At 38.8% G+C, this 18,029-nt stretch overlaps 1 protein-coding gene across 1 annotated transcript in view; it reads left to right on the forward strand.

Moving 5' to 3' along the window:
• The window catches only part of PGM5 (phosphoglucomutase 5), an 86,257-nt gene that overhangs the window by 8,987 nt on the left and 59,241 nt on the right, over positions 1 to 18,029 (forward strand). Inside the window, exons 2-6 of the mRNA XM_009327299.1 lie at positions 8,078 to 8,240; positions 10,782 to 10,928; positions 13,443 to 13,568; positions 16,104 to 16,294; positions 17,184 to 17,338. Of these exons, the coding sequence (XP_009325574.1) occupies positions 8,078 to 8,240; positions 10,782 to 10,928; positions 13,443 to 13,568; positions 16,104 to 16,294; positions 17,184 to 17,338 (782 nt within the window). The remainder of the gene's footprint in view (positions 1 to 8,077; positions 8,241 to 10,781; positions 10,929 to 13,442; positions 13,569 to 16,103; positions 16,295 to 17,183; positions 17,339 to 18,029) is intronic.

Consider the following 18,029-nt stretch of genomic DNA (forward strand, 5'->3'; position numbering starts at 1 on the left):
GTCCCCCTTCGCCTCCTCGCAGCGGGGTCCGCGCCCTGACCGCACCGGCTCCTCCCTGCGGTGAGGAAGCGCGGAGCAGTCCCGTAGGAAGGGGGGAGAACGCTTTAATGTCATAACCCGGGTAGCGCTGTGAAAGTGAATTCAAGTGAAATATACAAGTGAAAATAAGACGAACTTCGCGTCCGGCCGTGTTTCGGTGGTCTGCATGTCCGATGCCCGAGTCAGCCCAGTGCCGGCTCGTACGTCCTTTAGGCTGTACTGCCAGGCTTTGGCGTGGCTGGTTTTACCTGTGTGTGACGGAGGTGATCGTGGTAACCTCAGGAGGCGGCGGGCCGTGCCATACTGTTTCACACCTTATTTTAGGCTGAGGCAGGAATGGGAACTGAAAAACACTGTTGACTGCAGGAGAAAATGTGGCAGAATTAAAAATAAGTGTGTGGGAAACAAAGGTATCAGACGTGTATCTACTGCTCAGGATCTTTCAAAATATTCAAGGAAAATGGTATTGTTGAAGCAAGAGGAATTCAGCACTTTGGCTGCGTCTTAAGAAACTAACCGTTCTTCTCCATTGTTCACTTGCGAACAAATTACGAAATGCAAGAAGGCAACAGTGGCAAATACCTTTGTGATCAGATGGCTTACAGCTTTTCTTGTGCAGTTTTGAAGATAGGAAAGAACTCGGGAAGAAAACTGATGTCTTCTTATAGATGCATGCACATTCATGTGTCGGTGTGTACAGAAAGCTGGAAACACCGGCTAATGTAGGCTTGAAGTTTCTACTTCAAAGCAGAGGTGAAGCTGCTGTCTCTCGTTATGATGGCTAAATTGATTCTCCAGATCTGGCAAAAGAAGTGATATAATTTTGTAGCCTTTTTTTTTGTAGTGAATTTACTTTTTCCTATTTTTTTTCAAAAGCTCCATTCTTTAAATGCAGTCCTGTTTTATAACCAGGAGATCTGTCAACTTTGAAACGAATCTCTATGTGTCTGAATTTTCCCTGCTGATTTATTGTCACATACAAGCTGTGTGGATTAGCCAGCCTGGTATAAATAATGAGTATCTTAAATTTATTTCTAAAGCATGTTCTCACCACGCTGATACTGTCAAACAGACGCTGAGTGATATGTGAGATTTCAGAGAGACTGGCTGCGTTACGTACTGGCTAGCTTTTGCAAACTCACCGTTCACGCAGGGGCTTGGTAGAGGCCAGGGCTTATGTGGCCCAGGGTGTGAGGAGGGCTGGCGGGGGGGACACTGGCAAAGGTGGGGACACTGGCGAGGGTAGCGCAGTGGTGTTTCATCCCGGAGGAGTGCTGCTCCCTCGCCCCTTCCCCCACGTAGCTCGGTGGAGAAAGCCGCACCGCTGGAATTGTACCTGTTGACCAGGGGGGATAAAGTGCAGCAACAGCTAAAGCAAGAGCCTTGCAGCAAGAGCTGCCCTGCCGAGGCTGAGGTCTTTGCCTGCCCTTGCACACTGGTAGGAGCTATGGAGTGGGTTACAGCCACAAGGTGACCACAAGGACTGAGGTGCTGAGGAAGACAAGAAGTTTAGGGTTTAGAAGACCAGGGGCTTGTCAGCCAGGTTCTGCTGTATTCAGGACTCCTTCCTGACTAGTTTTTCCTGTCAGCTTGCCTCCTTCCTGCTGCTTCTGTGACGTTCCTCATTTTGCTCTGTTTCCCCTGAAGATCGGGTCTTTTTGTCCTCAGGAGATTTCCAGTTTGATACGTTTCTGGCACCTTGCTGTGGTAGTGCTTCCCCTTTCTTAAGTTACTGCAAGTTTCTTGGAAACACAGTTTCTTCCTAGTGTTTTCTGAAGCCAAAAACCAAGCTTTTCTGCTCACAGTTCCCACATATATCTGAATTCAAGCATGATACTCTTACTAATGACACAGTCCTCACAAATTCAGCAGGCCAGCTGGTGGGGTGCTACTGATACTGAAAACGCTTCCCATTTCCATGTGCTAACATTCCATCCCCTCTCTACCATCCTCACCCTGCTCATCCTCACCTCCGTTTCTCTCAAGCACACTGTAAATGCATAAGCCTCACATTTACTTAGTGAATACTGTTTGTATGTTTTATTCTTTGGCTGTTAACGTACATCTGCTGGGAAAATATCTAAACTTCCCTGAAGGCATTGCTGCGCTATGTAAGTATGGCGAGAGGAGGGGAATACTCCTGAGAGCAAAGATCTCTCCCTTTGGATGAGGTTAATGTCATTAGAAGGCATGTAGCCAGTATCACAAGGAAAGAAGTGAGCTGGTGTAGGCAGGATCGGATGAAATGTGTGGAAGCCTTGAAGTTGCATTCAAAACCTTTAGCCACCCCACAGTAGCCAGGAGAGGGACAGCCATGTAAGTGCTTATAAACTGAACTTGAATCTCCTTCCTGGAAGACACATACCAAGTGTTATGGTTAATTGTGCCTGCTGAGTACAAAAATAAAAGGGATTTTCTATTATCAACTGTAAATGTACTGCCCTTTAGAGTTGCTAGGTTCCCCTTGTTCTAATTTGGTGACTCACCCCGCATTCCCCCTGCGTTAACAGCCTAGCACAGTTGGCATAGGCCCCAGTACAAGGAATGAGATGAGGCCCCCTGCCCGGTCAGCTGCCAGTGCTTGCCCTGCCGCCTTCTTGTCTTTAGTCCCTCTGGCTCATGCCCTCCAGCTTGGGGTTGCAGGTACACACTCCACAGCTATAGACTGCGTAGGCTTCCCCTGGTGGCAACAGTTACGGGCTGGTCTGTGGTGTGCAACTGCAATCAGCACGTGCTCCACCGAATCTTTCTGTTCAGAGCTGAAGGTGGCTAACCAGGGTCACCCTCCGATGGGTCACACAGCTGGGGCAAACACATTTGGGTAAGGGACTGCATGTGATGGGAGAGTGGAGGAGTGTGAGGAAAGGCAGAGACGTCCTGTACCATTCTGGGTTGCAACAAGCAGTTTTGCAAAGTGGGGTGTAGGAGAGTATCTGAGACTCTATTTCCCTTTTCACCTGTGTCCTGTCAGTAGCAGTGTCCTTGTACCTTAATGTCTGGAAGAACTGAGGTAAAAGGCTCCATCATTTATAATACAGTTACACTACAAATTAAATGCAAGTATTCCATTAGACCCATCAGCTGGATGTGGTGTCTCATTTTTTATGCAAAGTTTAGGATAGGTTTAAATGAGAAGCTGCTATGTGTGAGTCTCAGTGGCAGATCAGAAGCTGATGATCATATTCTTGAATATGGGAAGTCATAGCAACATCCTAGAGAGATCAGAGTATTGCTAGTAATGCTGTAGAAGTTTGAGATGGCAGAGAGTTTTCCAGTTGTCTTCTTTATAATACCGTGTTGTTTTTATTTTCCATGGTCTTCCATGCAAATCTTGCCCTCCCTCCCTGGACCTGTATGATTGACATATTTGCTTCTACGTTGAGTGTGGTCATCTGTCATCTTTACGATACTGTAGTAGAAGGTAGGAAGGCACAGCCCTATGCTGTCCAGGGTATAATCTACTTGCTTCATGTTCTTTCAAGTTTAATTGACTGAGGCATGTGAGAGATTACTGGGAAAAATAATTAAAAAAAGCATTAAATGACTCCATGATAATCAACTGAATCATCTGAAAATGCACAGCTGCAAGTGGTAATATTGCATAAAAATGTTCTTGTGAAGTACTTGTTAGGGTGACTATTCTTTCAGCTGTAACAGTTTGCTGAGGATCATGGTCTTTGTTTCTGCTGTTGCTACTAAAAGCAGAGTGACAAAATAGAACGTGGCGTAGGGTCACAGTATTAGAAGAGACATTACATGCCTGTGATCTCGTAGCCATGCAAGTTTTTGAATTCCAAAGATAATCTTTCCATGCTATGAAACTGTCCAAGATTTTCAGAAGGATATTACTGGAACTTTAATTGTGAGTCAGTACATGGACATTATGGGCTACTGTTTTAGCCCAGATTGTGAGAAGTCTGTAAATCTGAGTGGTCATTACTTGAAATTAATTAAATGTCCGTTTAGTATTTGGTTCAGAGACAAAATGAACAGCTTCTGGGCCAAGAGAGGATGAGGTTGTGCATTCTTGCCACTGAAATTAAGAGAGCGGAGGAAGATGGGTAGCACGTGTACAGTTCTAAGGTCTGCACTGTCCTCAGGGAGTTTCATAAAAGCACTGAAGACCTTCAGATAAGGTGAAGCTCTTTGCAGTAGTCACTGCAAATAAAATATCTGTGTAGCATTCACGTAATTTCACTTTCAATGTCCTTAATTTAGAGTACTAAATACTGCAGTATTTCTATAATATAGAAATTGGTGTAATAAATAATATGTCTAAGTAGTATAGAAAAAAATAGCCTTGTGACAAATGCTGAAGGCAAAGCAAATTACTCCTGTTCATATTAATATTTGGCATCCAGAAATATGGGAAAACTGGTTTGTGCAACATCTGTTGAACAGGGAAAAAATGAAAATGTGGTGAAGAGATAGTGCCAGGTAATTTGTGCATTCTGAATAATCTAAGTATTTTACTTGCTTTAAAAAAAAATAATTTTGGTGTGCATGAAGGCAAAAGTCTAAACGTCACTAGTTCAGATTTAGAAGTACAGAGAACATGTGCTCATGATAAGCCTGTAAGCAAGTATAAATGCATTTATACTTGAGTACCTCAAGATAGATTTAGTGTTGTTGTTCTCAAGCATTTTGCAAAATGTAATTCCTGTCATCTTCCTTTTGCTTACACATACATAATACTGTTTTAAGAGCTGGCACCCATTTCTGACAGCTGTATTTGGAAGATTGAGTCATTGCTCTAGCTTTCTACATGCTTCATAGTTTAAAAAAAGGAGAGACAATATTCAAAACAAACATTTTCAGTATTTATTTTCATCATGCTTTTCTTTCCATAATAAAGGTACATGCGTAGACTGTTGTATAGACTGGAAAAGAGTTTGTTAAAGTCTATTTCCCAACGCTCTGTGTTTTTTCTAATGCTTCAGTCCAACTGGCAATAGTGATTAAATGACAGCATAAATACAACAGTCTTGCAAGACATGGCATGTTGTCCAAAAGCGGCTTCATGGACTGAAAAGAGGCCATAAAAGGACACACTCAAATTCAGAACAATTTGAAAAAAAATCTCTATTTCTCTTTCAAATTACTTATATGGCACTGGTTTCAATAAAACAGTAAATTATGTGGCTAATGGAAAGTTTTCTTTCTTGAGCTTGATTCTAAAAGTGTGTCAAAGCATGTGCTAGAGCTCCTAGTGATTTCAGTGCCTCTCCTGATGGATGGAGTTTTACCCTACTCATTTTCTGAGGTAGAAGTGTGTCTGTCAGTTGTCAGCCCACAACAACTGGAAACGCTTGTGCTTTTTTTTAAAAAAAAAAAAGGTCTTCCTTGTTTGACAATGTAGGAATTGCATTTCTGTGGTAACAAGTAGGTTTGTATAGAAAGTATTTTTGAAGTAGCTTAGTATTCAAAACAGTTGAATAAATAAAATGTAAATCTAGAATTTGGAGATTTAGAAGATGAGAAGAACATTACATAAATGTGAAGAAGTCTGATCAGTAAGAGAGATACCAATTTTGTTCTGTAATCAGTGAAATATTTAATCAGCTGCTTCACTTAGCTTGGAGCTAGGATTGGAGGAAATATACCTTTATTGTTGCTCCTAAAGTCTGTAAATTATGATAAATTGGGAGATTTACAAATACACATGCTGTAAATTACTGCTTAGTTTTACCTTCAGGGAGAAGCAAGAGTGGGAAGGCAAGATAGACATAAAGTCAGAAAGTGTTACAGAGTCTCGCAAGTAAATGCTGTCACAGTGTGCAAGCATAACATTTAATCTGTTCTTCAGGGAAAACTGTATTCACTGGTATGTTTTGTTCTACAAATAATGAAAGGTATTTATGTTATAGTTGGCATCAGGTTCTATAATGAGGAAGATGGTATTGCTCTTAATCATTCAGTTGTCGGTTAATGAAACTAATATAACTGTATAATATAACTAATATAACTAATATAACTGTACATTATACATTAATGTTAATGTATTGTTAGGCTTAAATAGGAAATAAAGTTGTTCAATACCATTGAAGTGAGCAGAAATGAGGTTCAGCTGTGTGGTATATGTGTTAACTATATATACACTCCACCCTCACCAACTGACCATGTCAGTGGAAGCGCTGCTTTAACATAATCTGTTGAAATAGAAAATGTGGATTCTGCTGATTTGCATTTTTTCTCCTGGAAAGGATACTTGTTTTCCCTGGAAAATATTTTCCTTATAGTAGCAAAGTGAGAAACCGAAATTTTTTGTTTCTTAACTTTTTCTTTTTTCATTTTCTTCAGAATTGTTCCAACCTGGGAGAAAAAAAGACAGTGAAACAAAACATCTTCCCAATAGTAGCAAGAGCAAGTGAAGTGAACCTTGAAGATTTTCCATGAACTGTACTTATAATTTTGATAGCTTTCCTATTTTCTAGTAACAATCCATAGGCTTCAAAATTATCTGCAAAAACTGTGAAAAGACAACCAGGTAGACAATCATCCTACTGTCAGATCCTGAGGTAAAAATCTCAGTAATAGAGTGCATTGTTCTGCACAATTTTTAAAATTTGAAAGCAGATCTTGTAATTCTCAGTGAAAAGAGAAATGGCTAACCATATGTGAGGGTTAGCAAAAAAGTAACTTGTGCTTACTTTAGAAGTTGATCATTTCAATGTAGAAATCTTTTTTCTTTCCTCTTAAAATAGTTCACAAAAACAGGCTACGTAAATCATCTATTAATCCTTTGCTTTTCTGAAATTATTTGGAACCCTGCTTCTAAATAACCGTTAAGGGTCTCACACAAGCGCTGGGCCCAGAAGGAGGTCGTCTGTATATGAAGGAAGAGCTCTTTATAAAAAGGAGACAAGTAGTGACACCTCCTGTGCTGTTGCTTTGCCACACAGACAGTAGAGCTATCAAATCTCTCTCAAACTAGAGAAGGAAATCTGAGGTTGAAATCCCAGTCTGCTTTTAGTTGGGGAATGGGAAGGATTCAGTATTCTGCCTCTCTCTCCCTCCTTCCCTGCCTCCCCCCCTTCCCAAACTACTACTCAGTAGTGGTGGGTTTTTGTTTGTTTGTTTGTTTGTTTAAGTGAGGCTATTAAATAACCCCAAACTTTGGCAATATCCTTTTAAGCTCCATTTGCAGCTACCTCGGTTCTCATCTGTGACACTAACCTCCCCTTCTCCCCTCCTTTTTTTCTACCTGCCTGTTTCCCAGGAGCTGGAACTCTTTCGTATTTCTTTGTAAATACCTTTCTGGTTGGCTCCTAGATTATTTATGTTGAGCTGAAACTGTAGAACGTTGCAGTGGAAATGCACATAATACCAAACACATTGACTCAGTGTTTAATAACACCACCTGAAAGCTTTTTTTACTTTAAGAATGGTGGGAACTTCCCCTGCCCAGCTGTGCCCTGGGAAACACACCGTCTTCATCTGGAATAGCCATGGAGTCACTGATGGCTGGAGGAGGAGCGATACTTTCTATATGGCAGAACACCCAAGGGTGTCTTGGTAATAGAGATGTGACTCACAGAGACTACAGGTCCTAGTATGTAGTGATATTTGTGATTGCACTGAAAGGCCGCTCCATGAAAGGCAATTTGCTTGCTTTTCTCTTTTATGCTGGTTAAAGCCCCAACCCTGCAAACTGCGTCCACATGGTCAGCCCTAAACCATACTGGTGTTTGAGGGGATTTGCTGGTTCATGGGGATACCTGGAAAGGTTTGATAGCAGGATCATAGCCCAGTGCTATGCTTGGGAGCTTTGCAAATCACCGCCACGGCTGTGCTCTTGGTTTACTGTCAGTACACAGGCCGCTGGAGTTGAATGTGCCAGGGTGCATTATTTTTTGTCAGCACTCCAGATTAGCATGCAACCAACTCATGTATGTATATTTCTCTGCAAAAGAATAGGTTCCATACTAGGACTTTACAGTTTCTATCCTATACATATATACCTATATGTGTGTGTTTGTTTATTAATTTTCAAAAGTTTAGTACCACTCAGAGTACTTTGACTTCCTTTTCCACCTAGATCGGCAGATTGGTTATTGGACAGAATGGTATCTTATCCACACCTGCTGTTTCATGTATCATCCGAAAGATCAAAGCAGCTGGTGGAATTATTCTAACAGCTAGCCACAGTCCTGGGGGACCTGGAGGAGAGTTTGGAGTCAAGTTTGAGGTTGCCAATGGAGGTAGGCTTTTTTTTTAATAACACATTGCAACATTGCATCTCCGCAGGATGAAAATATGCTGGCAAGGATAACTAGCTGACTGACTTTAACTGTGTGTTTTTCATTTATTCTGTTAAAACTATGAAGAACATATGCATATCTTTTTTTTTCAGTAATAGGAGTGTATTTGTTTACATGGGTCTGTACAATAAGCATTAAGTGTTCACTGAAGGCCTTGTGGTAGCTGTAAGATTTCTATACAGAAAAGGTTTGCCATACCATTTTTATAGCATTTTATGTAGTCTGCCAGATCATTGTAACAGTTCTGATCCTTTTATAAAGATGCCTATGAGGGAGCTCTGTTTTGCTCCTATTTCTGTGTTGCTTGTTTTGGCATTTACTTTAAAGCCTGTAATTTCAGAAGTAGTGTAAGCAGTATAACTCATTGTCTTGCATAGAAGAAAGCACTTCTCATGTTTACCCAGGAAATAACTGCTCTTATCCAGGGAGAGGGTTGTACCATTGTAACTATTGCAATTCCACTGTTGAATAATTGAATTTGTGTATATAGCTAATGTCTTGTTTTACAAAATCAGCAAGCTAACACATGTAGGTATGTTATACATTATATATGTTTTATGTTACAGATCTGTGTACACCCATAAAACATCATGGTGATAATTGCTGACACCTTGTATACCTCACACATGTAGAGTGCTTTCCATCTGAAAAAAATGAAAGTGCTTTTAAAATAATGTTTCCTTCCCCATTTTGAAGGTGGGAGAACTTGAGAAGGGGATGCTTCTCCCTTGTCCCTAGTTTAATTGAAAAACTTGCATGGTTAAACCAATGTGATTTTATAAACAGAATAAGCTTGAATCCAGAGAGATTAAAGGGACTGTGTAAGGTCAGAGAGGGAGAAAGCCAGGGTCACAGCACAAACATACCAGAGCCAAACCATTAGCACTCTATAAACTTTAAAAGAACACGTACACCTAAAATCTGTTTGATAAATGGGTAACAGTTGGTGGGGCATTCTTTTTAGTGTACTTTGCCTTTTTAAAGAAAATTCAAACAGGCTGTTAAGCTTTAAATATGAAACACTCCTCAAGCACAGGTCACAAGGTTCAGTTATTTATGATGATCAGGTGGGACGTAATGAAAAGTAGTTGGTTTAAGTTGCGGCTGAGAAAATGTGGGTTAAGTATTAGGCGAGGCTTTTGAACTAAGAGAATGGTGAGGCACCACGACAAGCTCCTAGGGAAGGCTATCATTGCTCTGCATTCTCACTCTGTCTATTTTGCAGATCCAGGTCAGGCAGAAGTGGTTTGTTTCTATAGCTGTAGGAGAGAACGCAGAGCGACACTGTGGCATCTCCTTAGCTGGAAATATCAGTAGACAATACATCCAGGATGTATTCAAGGATGATCTGGAGCTAATAAAACCTGTCCTCACCCCTTGGATGGGTTTGGATTAGATGAGTAAGGAGTCATTTTCTAAGCCACATGAAGACTTAAGTGACTGTTACTGCTTGTATCGCCTTGGACCATCTGGTACACTGCATCTGAGATGGAACACAGAATTTATGTGGCAAAGCTGCACTGAATATGGCAGCATTGCTATAGGAGTGGGAAGTTAGCACTGAAAAGACAGAGGCTTTGGATTAGGAGAGAGAGCATGTAAAAGAGAATAAAGGAAGTCATTTTTCAGAGTGGAAGTGTGGCTTTAATATAAGCAATGAAGAGTCAGATAAGCCAGAAAGGACTTTTGTTGTAACTCAGACTCAACTCTTGCACTACATATGGCATAGCTCATCTGGTAATTTTTGCATCAAGCCTGCAACTTTTATTTGACTGACAGTAAATCTTTAAAAATAGAGCCAATCTTCAGGATGGCAATAAAAGTAATGCACAAGTAATATGTGATTTCTGTTTCTGAATGACGTAACTGTTCCAGGTCATAATTGCTTGTTAAGCAATTAAGATATTTTGAATTCTAACAAAGATACATTTCATTAAGCCATTGGAGGAAAACTGCAAGGGAACACCACTGTCAAACTGTAAAGACTTTTAAAAATGATAATTACGTCTAATGAAATAGTGTGAAACACAAAGCTATCTCACCTTCACAAATGTGCATTTGTAGAAAGCCCTGTGAAACACCAGAAACTGCTGCTGAAGGACAGGCTTCCCTTTAATATATACGTTGAGATTGTGTGTGGAGTAAAAAATGGCCGTCTTTGAGCAATAAACCCAAAGAAAGATGGCTGTGGGTTTTTTGGTTCCCTCATCCCCCCTGCCCTGGCTAATGATTGATTTAAATACTCTATGTGAATCAAAATGTTGCCAGTAACGCACTGTATTTCCATGTTACATTTTTTCAAAAAATGTTTTAAACCTGTGTTACACTGAAAGAAAAGACCTTATTTACTGTAGTTCTTTGTTTGGGTTTATTCCTTAATAACTCCAATATAGTCAGAAAAGTTTTTGCTATAGCACTCACTTTTTAAGTAGGGAACCTTCATTTAAAAAAAATGACCCACCACATTCTTTTTTCTTATAGGACCCGCTCCAGATATAGTTTCAGACAAAATCTATCAAATCAGCAAAACCTTGGAGGAATATGCCATTTGTCCCGATCTCAGAGTTGATTTATCTCGCCTAGGAAGACAAGAATTTGATCTGGAGAACAAATTCAAACCTTTCCGAGGTATCAACGTGTGCTTTTATGTGTGCTACATCCATTGATTCTAAATATTAGAATTGCTGCAGAATGATAATGGGTAATTATTTAAACAGAACTTTGATTCTTCAAAATGCCTTACTACGTAAGTTCTCAAAATATTAGGCAGTATAGGCAAGTATTGCATTAGTTTTGCACGTAAGGAAGCTGAGTTACGGACTTCTTCAAGTGCATCAGGCCTTATCATTTAGCCAAATACCTTTGCCAGATATATGTGCTTAGGCATGCTAGTAGTTAAACACCAAACACAAACATTTTTGGACTAGAAAAGGTTTGCCCTCGGAAGTCTAATTGACAAAAGACATCATGAGAGTCTCAGTTTATTCATTCTTTGCTCACACTTTCTGAAAAGTTATGGGATGTGTAAGGCTCTATACACCCAGTGACTCCAAATGTAAAGGGAGTGCTTAAGCACATGTTTAATTTTAAGCACGTGAATACTTTTCTGCCTACACTTGATTTAAAATGAGCTAATACAGCCATTTTGTCCTGAAGGAGTCAAAAGCAAAGGAAGGGGTCCAGACGATATTTCAAATCCTGTAAAGTTCTGTGTAGCCTCAAGAACTCTTCCTCATTCCTGATGTCCTAGAATTAATGCCAGTTTATTTTCCACAGAAACATTATATTTTGAGACAAAGTACTTTGATAAATAAAGTTTTTGATTAAAAAACTTAAATTATGGGTTTTTTTTGATTGCAAAGAACATGTTTGGCTTTTTAGGGAAACCAAAAGCAAAGAAAATTCAGCTCCAGCACCACTCTGGAATCATATGATTGCCACAGTTTTAAATTTTGCTTTTTCAACTTTTTAATCTCTCCAAATTGTATTTTTCAAAATGAAAATGAGACACCCCTCCCCCCACTACAGGTAGTATAAAAATAGATTAAAAATAATTGCAATTTGTCTGAATGTTTTTCTAAGAAAAAATCGTTTCCCAATCATCTCTTCCCAGAATACATTGTTCTGAGACAGTAGAGATGCCAAGGATCCCTACTGAAGCAATGTAATTGGCTTACAAGTGCATGAATAAGTATAGTTTACACAGGTCTGAATGCAGAATGAAAGTGCAGAAAGAATGAAAATAATTTAAAAAATATTTTAAAATACTATCTGATGTATTTAAAACTTCTACTTTTTCAGTTGTATGAACTAACTCCTGTGAATCAAGGCTAAAGAGGTGTTGAAGCAACTGAGAGTAAACCAGTGGAGCTTGGCAGGAGCTAAAATAATTCTTAGACTTTAATCCTACATGCACTTTATGTTAACATGTGTGAGCAGTTCCACTGAAGTTGAGGCATTTGTTCATATGTGTAAAGCTTAGAGCCTACTTAAACATCATTAGGAGCAGGGCATAGAAGATATGTAGTAACGTAATTTTAGTGGATCCTTGAGACTTTCAACATACACCATAGAATTAACTAATTTTTAAATAGGTTTTACAGGTTGTTTTTCAGCCTTGAGAACCTTTTTTTTGTTTCTCCATTCAAGTGTATTGTCACAATCTATTCTAAGCGTTTTTCTCAGACTCAAAAAATGTCTGTGTCATTTTCATGTTATCCTAAAGAAGAGCATTAGGGTGAGGTCAGTGTTTCTGAGGAAAACTGGCTGATATTCTAAGTAATAATCTAACTTGTAACTAAAATATTTCAAGATACTCATTTAACCAGATAAAAAGACATTTGTATGACATACGCTTTTTAATTTAAGCAGGAAAAGTAGTAAGTTCCAAGATGACTGAGAAGCATGGCTTTTGACAGTTGTTTGGTAACTGCTTTCATTATGACAGACTTACTTTTATTGATTCATTTTAATGTTTTACATCCAAAAGAACTAGAAAAATTATAGCTCTCTGCTTTTATGAATTTAGAATTCAAATTAGCAAGACCTCAGCAAAAAACAGACGTTGTATCTGAGCTTAACTTCCCTAAATCAGTGAGATATAAAATGCAAAAGTGTAGTGGTAGATTGACAACTAACTGGAGACAGATATTCCGGGTGCCAAAACCGAGAAGAATAGACTGTATGTCTCTCCTTATGGAATGATGCAGATAGATATTGCTGTCACATAGAAGAACAGAACGTGTGGCTTCAACTTGGCGTGGATGTCTGCCATCCTCTGAATAAACCTGTTCAGCTTGAAAGGTTGTTCAGTGATTTAGTGGATGATAAATAAAGAGTTTACTTTGATATAATGTACTCTCATGAATGTTTTCAGTGAAATAAGAGCTGTCAAATTACATTCTCTCTGCAGTCCTTTAGCAGGCAAAACTGTTGATCTTTGCAAGGCTTAAAGCTTGACGGTAGCCATACTGAAATCAGTGGAAATCTTCTATGGGCTCTGTGGGCTTCAGAGCAAACCCATATTATGTAGAGATTGCACGCTCTGATTTTAGTTGAGGTGCATGGCTGGTGGAAGTGTGCTGAAAGAGATATTTTCGCATGTGTGAACTGTAGTGATTTTTTTCTGCCTGATTTTTCTAGTGGAAATTGTGGATTCTGTGGATATCTACCTCAATCTCCTTCGAAGTATCTTTGACTTCAATGCGATCAGAAATTTGCTGACCGGACCCAACCAGATTAAAATAAGGATTGATGCCATGAATGGAGGTATGAACTTAAGTTGCTATCAGGACAAAATTGTAGGTACACTGCAATAGCTTCCCAATAAAGATGGTACACTACAATGGTTTCCTAATAAAGGTACAGTGTATAAAAGTCAGACTTTTTAGTAAGGTTAAGGATAGTAAGAAAGGATTTGAACATTGTACTAGTAACAAAGGCAACCTTAACAATGGGTTAGGTCCCCTATTAGGCAAGGATGTTTATCTTTCTTGATAAAGAAATGAAGGCATATGTGTCCAATAAAGATTATCTTTCTGCATTTGGAAGCAAGCAGGGTGAGGTAATCTTGCCATGAGAGGGTGATGAAGTATGTTGCAGTGTGCAGTAACCAAGGAGGTTACAAGGCAGCCTCTACTAAGAGTAAATTCTAAATGGTATGAAATTAGTTAAGTCTGAATAAATTGCACCCAGGAGTCCTTAAAGAGTTGCCTGAGTCCTCTGTCTCATTAACGTTAACTGTTAAAAAATTTCAGTGTACTGGGGGCAAGATGAAAGAAAGTGTAAGAGAGGACAGCAAGGGGACCAATTTTGTGCCAATATTAAAAAATTAGAAGCTGTGTCACTTGGGGAAACATAGATCAGTATGAGATCTATCTTAGGCTACATCATGAAAAAATAAATAAAGATTTCTACAGATAATGACTTGAAGGATAGGAATGTAAGTAATGCTGTTCAATATTATCTGATGGAAAACATATTCCATCAAACAAACCAGGGTTCATCCTTTAATGGGATTAAAAAAACAGACTGATAAAGGGAGCTGGATAGACTTACAGAGCTTTTGTAAAGCATTTTATCTAGTACAGTGTGATAGTCACTGTTCAAAAGATCACAGTGGGCATAGAGTCAGTGTGAACACCCAGTTTTGCCAGGCTGTGGCAAAAGGGCAGATGGTGTCCTTGAACAATGCAGAGGGAGCAATGAGGAAGGCACTGCCTCCTGTCACATACAGTACTGGAGAGAACGTTACTCAAATGGTTTGTAGAGCTCCGATGTCCAGATCTATAACTGAGTTTTGAAAAATTTTACATGTGGTCAAAAAGATGTATAGTCTGGCTCAGGGTTAGAAAAACTGATGCATCACAAAAATTTTAGAGGACTGAGTTTGTTTACTTCATTTACAAGGTGTTAGAGAACTCGCTTTATGACTTTGTATCTTGGTGGAGAAATAGCCATACTATAATACATTGTACACATACAGTAAATATATACAAGAATATTTGTTTATACAACAGAGAAAGTTTTTTTTTCCTGCAGAAAAATTATTTCTCAGTTTTCTATCCCCAAAAATACCAAAAAGAATCAATAGTGAAAAGTTGAGGCCAGACAAATTCAAATTGAAATGTAGTTCACATGTTTATGGGTAACAGTGAATAACCACTAGAGCAATCTACCAAAGATAGTTGGGGTTTGTCCTTCTCTTGGTGACATCAGGTAAAAAGACTTTCTGGATGAGATGCATTTGCTAAAAGTGAACAATACAGTGAACATTAGAGAGGATCACATGTGTACATGGACAAACTGTCTTCCCAAGTTTGTTTTAGCTGTGCACCTCTGGAATATGCTTTTATGCCTGTAAACATTGATAGTTTAACATTGGCATAGAAAAGAGTAATTTGTCAGGAGTCTACTCTTGATAAGAACCTGAATCATTGCTTACTGTATGTTTTACATAATTAGCATCTAAATTTTCTTGAACACAAGTTTCTCACATAGTTTTACCTTGTGTTACAGTTGCTCTACTTAGCAAGATTTGGGAGTAAGGTAGGAGAAAGAGAGTGAGCAATCTTTTTTTTTTTACCTCTGAGTGACCTGTTCACACCTGCCTCAGGGATGCAGAGAGCTCAGTCAGCTGTTAGTGTCGGTTCAGCTGCCAAATGCATATAGTAATTATGAGACATAATAGCATGAGCTGGGGTCTTAGTTTGCCATATCTTTAACAAAATAAATAAGTTATTTTGGAGTTAGTTTTGAGAAAGTTTTCATTTATTATCTACACGTAGATATGTAATGTAAAATGTAAAATTTTTTGGTGGACAAACCTGTTGTAATTTTAACATGGATTGGAATGTTGAGGTAAGTTTATTTCCCATTTGTATTCCCCTACTGTTTACTTTCCTTGCTATTATGTGTTAAACTGTTGTTTGCATTCCAGGACACATAGAACAGCATCTTATTTTTATTCTAGTGAGAAAAAACCCTCTATGTATATGATAATTTCTTTACTTAATAATGGGTAAATAAAACTTGCATCTTTCACCATTCAGTGATTACTTTTTCACTTCCACTAGTGGCGAACTGTTTTTAATGCTGAATTGCCAATTGATTATTTAATGGGGGGACAATCACATACTCCTCTGATTAATAACTCTTCTGAAATAATAGTTTGTTTTTTGTTGCTAGGACAGATATATAGGATTGCTGAAAGTATGTTTTGTATCAAGTCTCCATGGTGCTGTGAAAAACTTGAATGTCAAGCATATGCTTTTGTGATTGCATGGCAGATTTCTGTTTTTGCAGTTATGGGACCTTATGTGAGAAGAATCCTCTGTGATGAATTAGGAGCTCCTGCAAATTCTGCCATAAATTGTATTCCTCTGGAGGATTTTGGTGGACAGCCTCCTGATCCCAATTTAACGTATGCGACTGCCTTGCTGGAGGCTATGAGAGGTGGCGAGTATGGATTTGGAGCTGCTTTTGATGCTGATGGAGTAAGTATTTTGATCTGTCTGGAGGTTTCACCATAGTTGTTTTGTCTGGGGTCAGATATGGGACATGTAAGTATAATTTATTTGCTTTTCAGTAAGCCCTCAAAGCTGAAAGCGATATTACTTTCAGGTACAGATGATAGCATTTACAACCCATAAATCAGACACATATGTCGTAATTTGTCTCTGCAGATGACGGCAAATCAAGCAGGATTTGAATGCAGAATGAGAATTCTTTAAATATTAGGCTGGTTTTATCTTGTGCTGGTGTAACACTTTTATTCCCTGATTAGGAAGAGACAGTGTACATAGATAATACAGACTTGTCACAGTAAGTAGTAACTTAAGTCTTTTTGGTTAACGTCGTAAATTGAGGGGTTTTTAGTTAATAAAGCACTGAATCATAATCCCTGTTTTTAATTTTTTTATGTCATATTGTCAGCATTATAAACAGCGAAGTATTACAGAAACAATTTTCTGTCCTGACAGGGTGGGAGAAAGATGAAAAGGTTCTGAAGAACAGAAGCTGTTTTTTGTTGTCAGTAAACACAAAACACCCTCCTACGCCCCATATAGTGCGTGTCATTGGCAAAAAGATTCTCCCACACAAGCATTCCCTGGCAGGAACAGACTTACTGAAGTGTCATGTAGGAGGCTGAAGCTAGGGACTGATCTGGAGCTTTGATTTGCAAGGCTGGAGGGAGTGATGGTGTGATAGTGAGATTATAAACCTGCCAGGATGATGCCAATAAATTATTCTGCCCGAAGAGGGATGCGAGTAACCCAAAGCCTGTTCTTTTTTTCCCTACCTACAGTGGATCTAATAAAAGAAATTACCACTCCCCAAAACATGAAATTTAAGATGCTTTTTTGGATTTCTTTTCTTCTCCAGGACCGCTACATGATCCTTGGCCAAAATGGTTTCTTTGTTAACGCGTCAGATTCATTGGCTATAATTGCTGCCAATCTGTCTTGCATTCCATACTTTTGTCAGATGGGTGTCCGAGGATTTGGCAGAAGCATGCCTACCAGCACAGCCCTGGACAAGTAAGATGAAACATTTATTTCTATCACCTTGGTCATTACGTTAGTTATGTCTCTGTTTTGTACTACATAGCAATTCCAAAATTGTGAAGTCTTTTGATAAGAGCTTCTAATTTTCACTATCTTTATGTGCTTTATTGTTTTAACTAGTTTCGATGGTACCTAGAATAATTTTACCAACCTTTACTTGGATGAAAATAGCTTAATTCAGCCTGGAAAAGAAATAAATAGGTTAAATCTTTTTGAGAGTACAAACACTTGACTGGTAATTCCTTTCCCAAATAACTTTACTCTTTTTCTTAGTAAATAATGGTTTATAAGCTAATGTAGCAGCTCTTCTTATGGAAGTCATGGAGGTTTAAAACAGATAAAGTACTAATTCAGTACTAAACAAGCATTAAAAAAAAACCCAAACAAAAACCTCCTCTTATTTTAAGCTGTTGAAATATATCATCTATTATGATACAGAATGTCCCAGAAGGGACTGCAGCCAGTCAGGAAATCCATTCCCAGTTTTAAGGCAGGTTAAAAGTATACCTAAAGCTATTTCTGACAAGTCTAGTCTGCTCTTACAAGATTTGCTGGATGTGCATCCTGTGTTAGCGGCTGAATTTTGAACGAGTCTCATCCAGGCCTAAATTTTCTGTAAATATTGGCATAAGAGGATTAAGCTAAATATTATTGCCTTATATAT

The sequence above is a fragment of the Pygoscelis adeliae genome, unplaced genomic scaffold (genome assembly GCF_000699105.1).
Source record: "Pygoscelis adeliae isolate BGI_AS28 unplaced genomic scaffold, ASM69910v1 Scaffold26, whole genome shotgun sequence".
Taxonomy (NCBI): Eukaryota; Metazoa; Chordata; class Aves; order Sphenisciformes; family Spheniscidae; genus Pygoscelis; species Pygoscelis adeliae.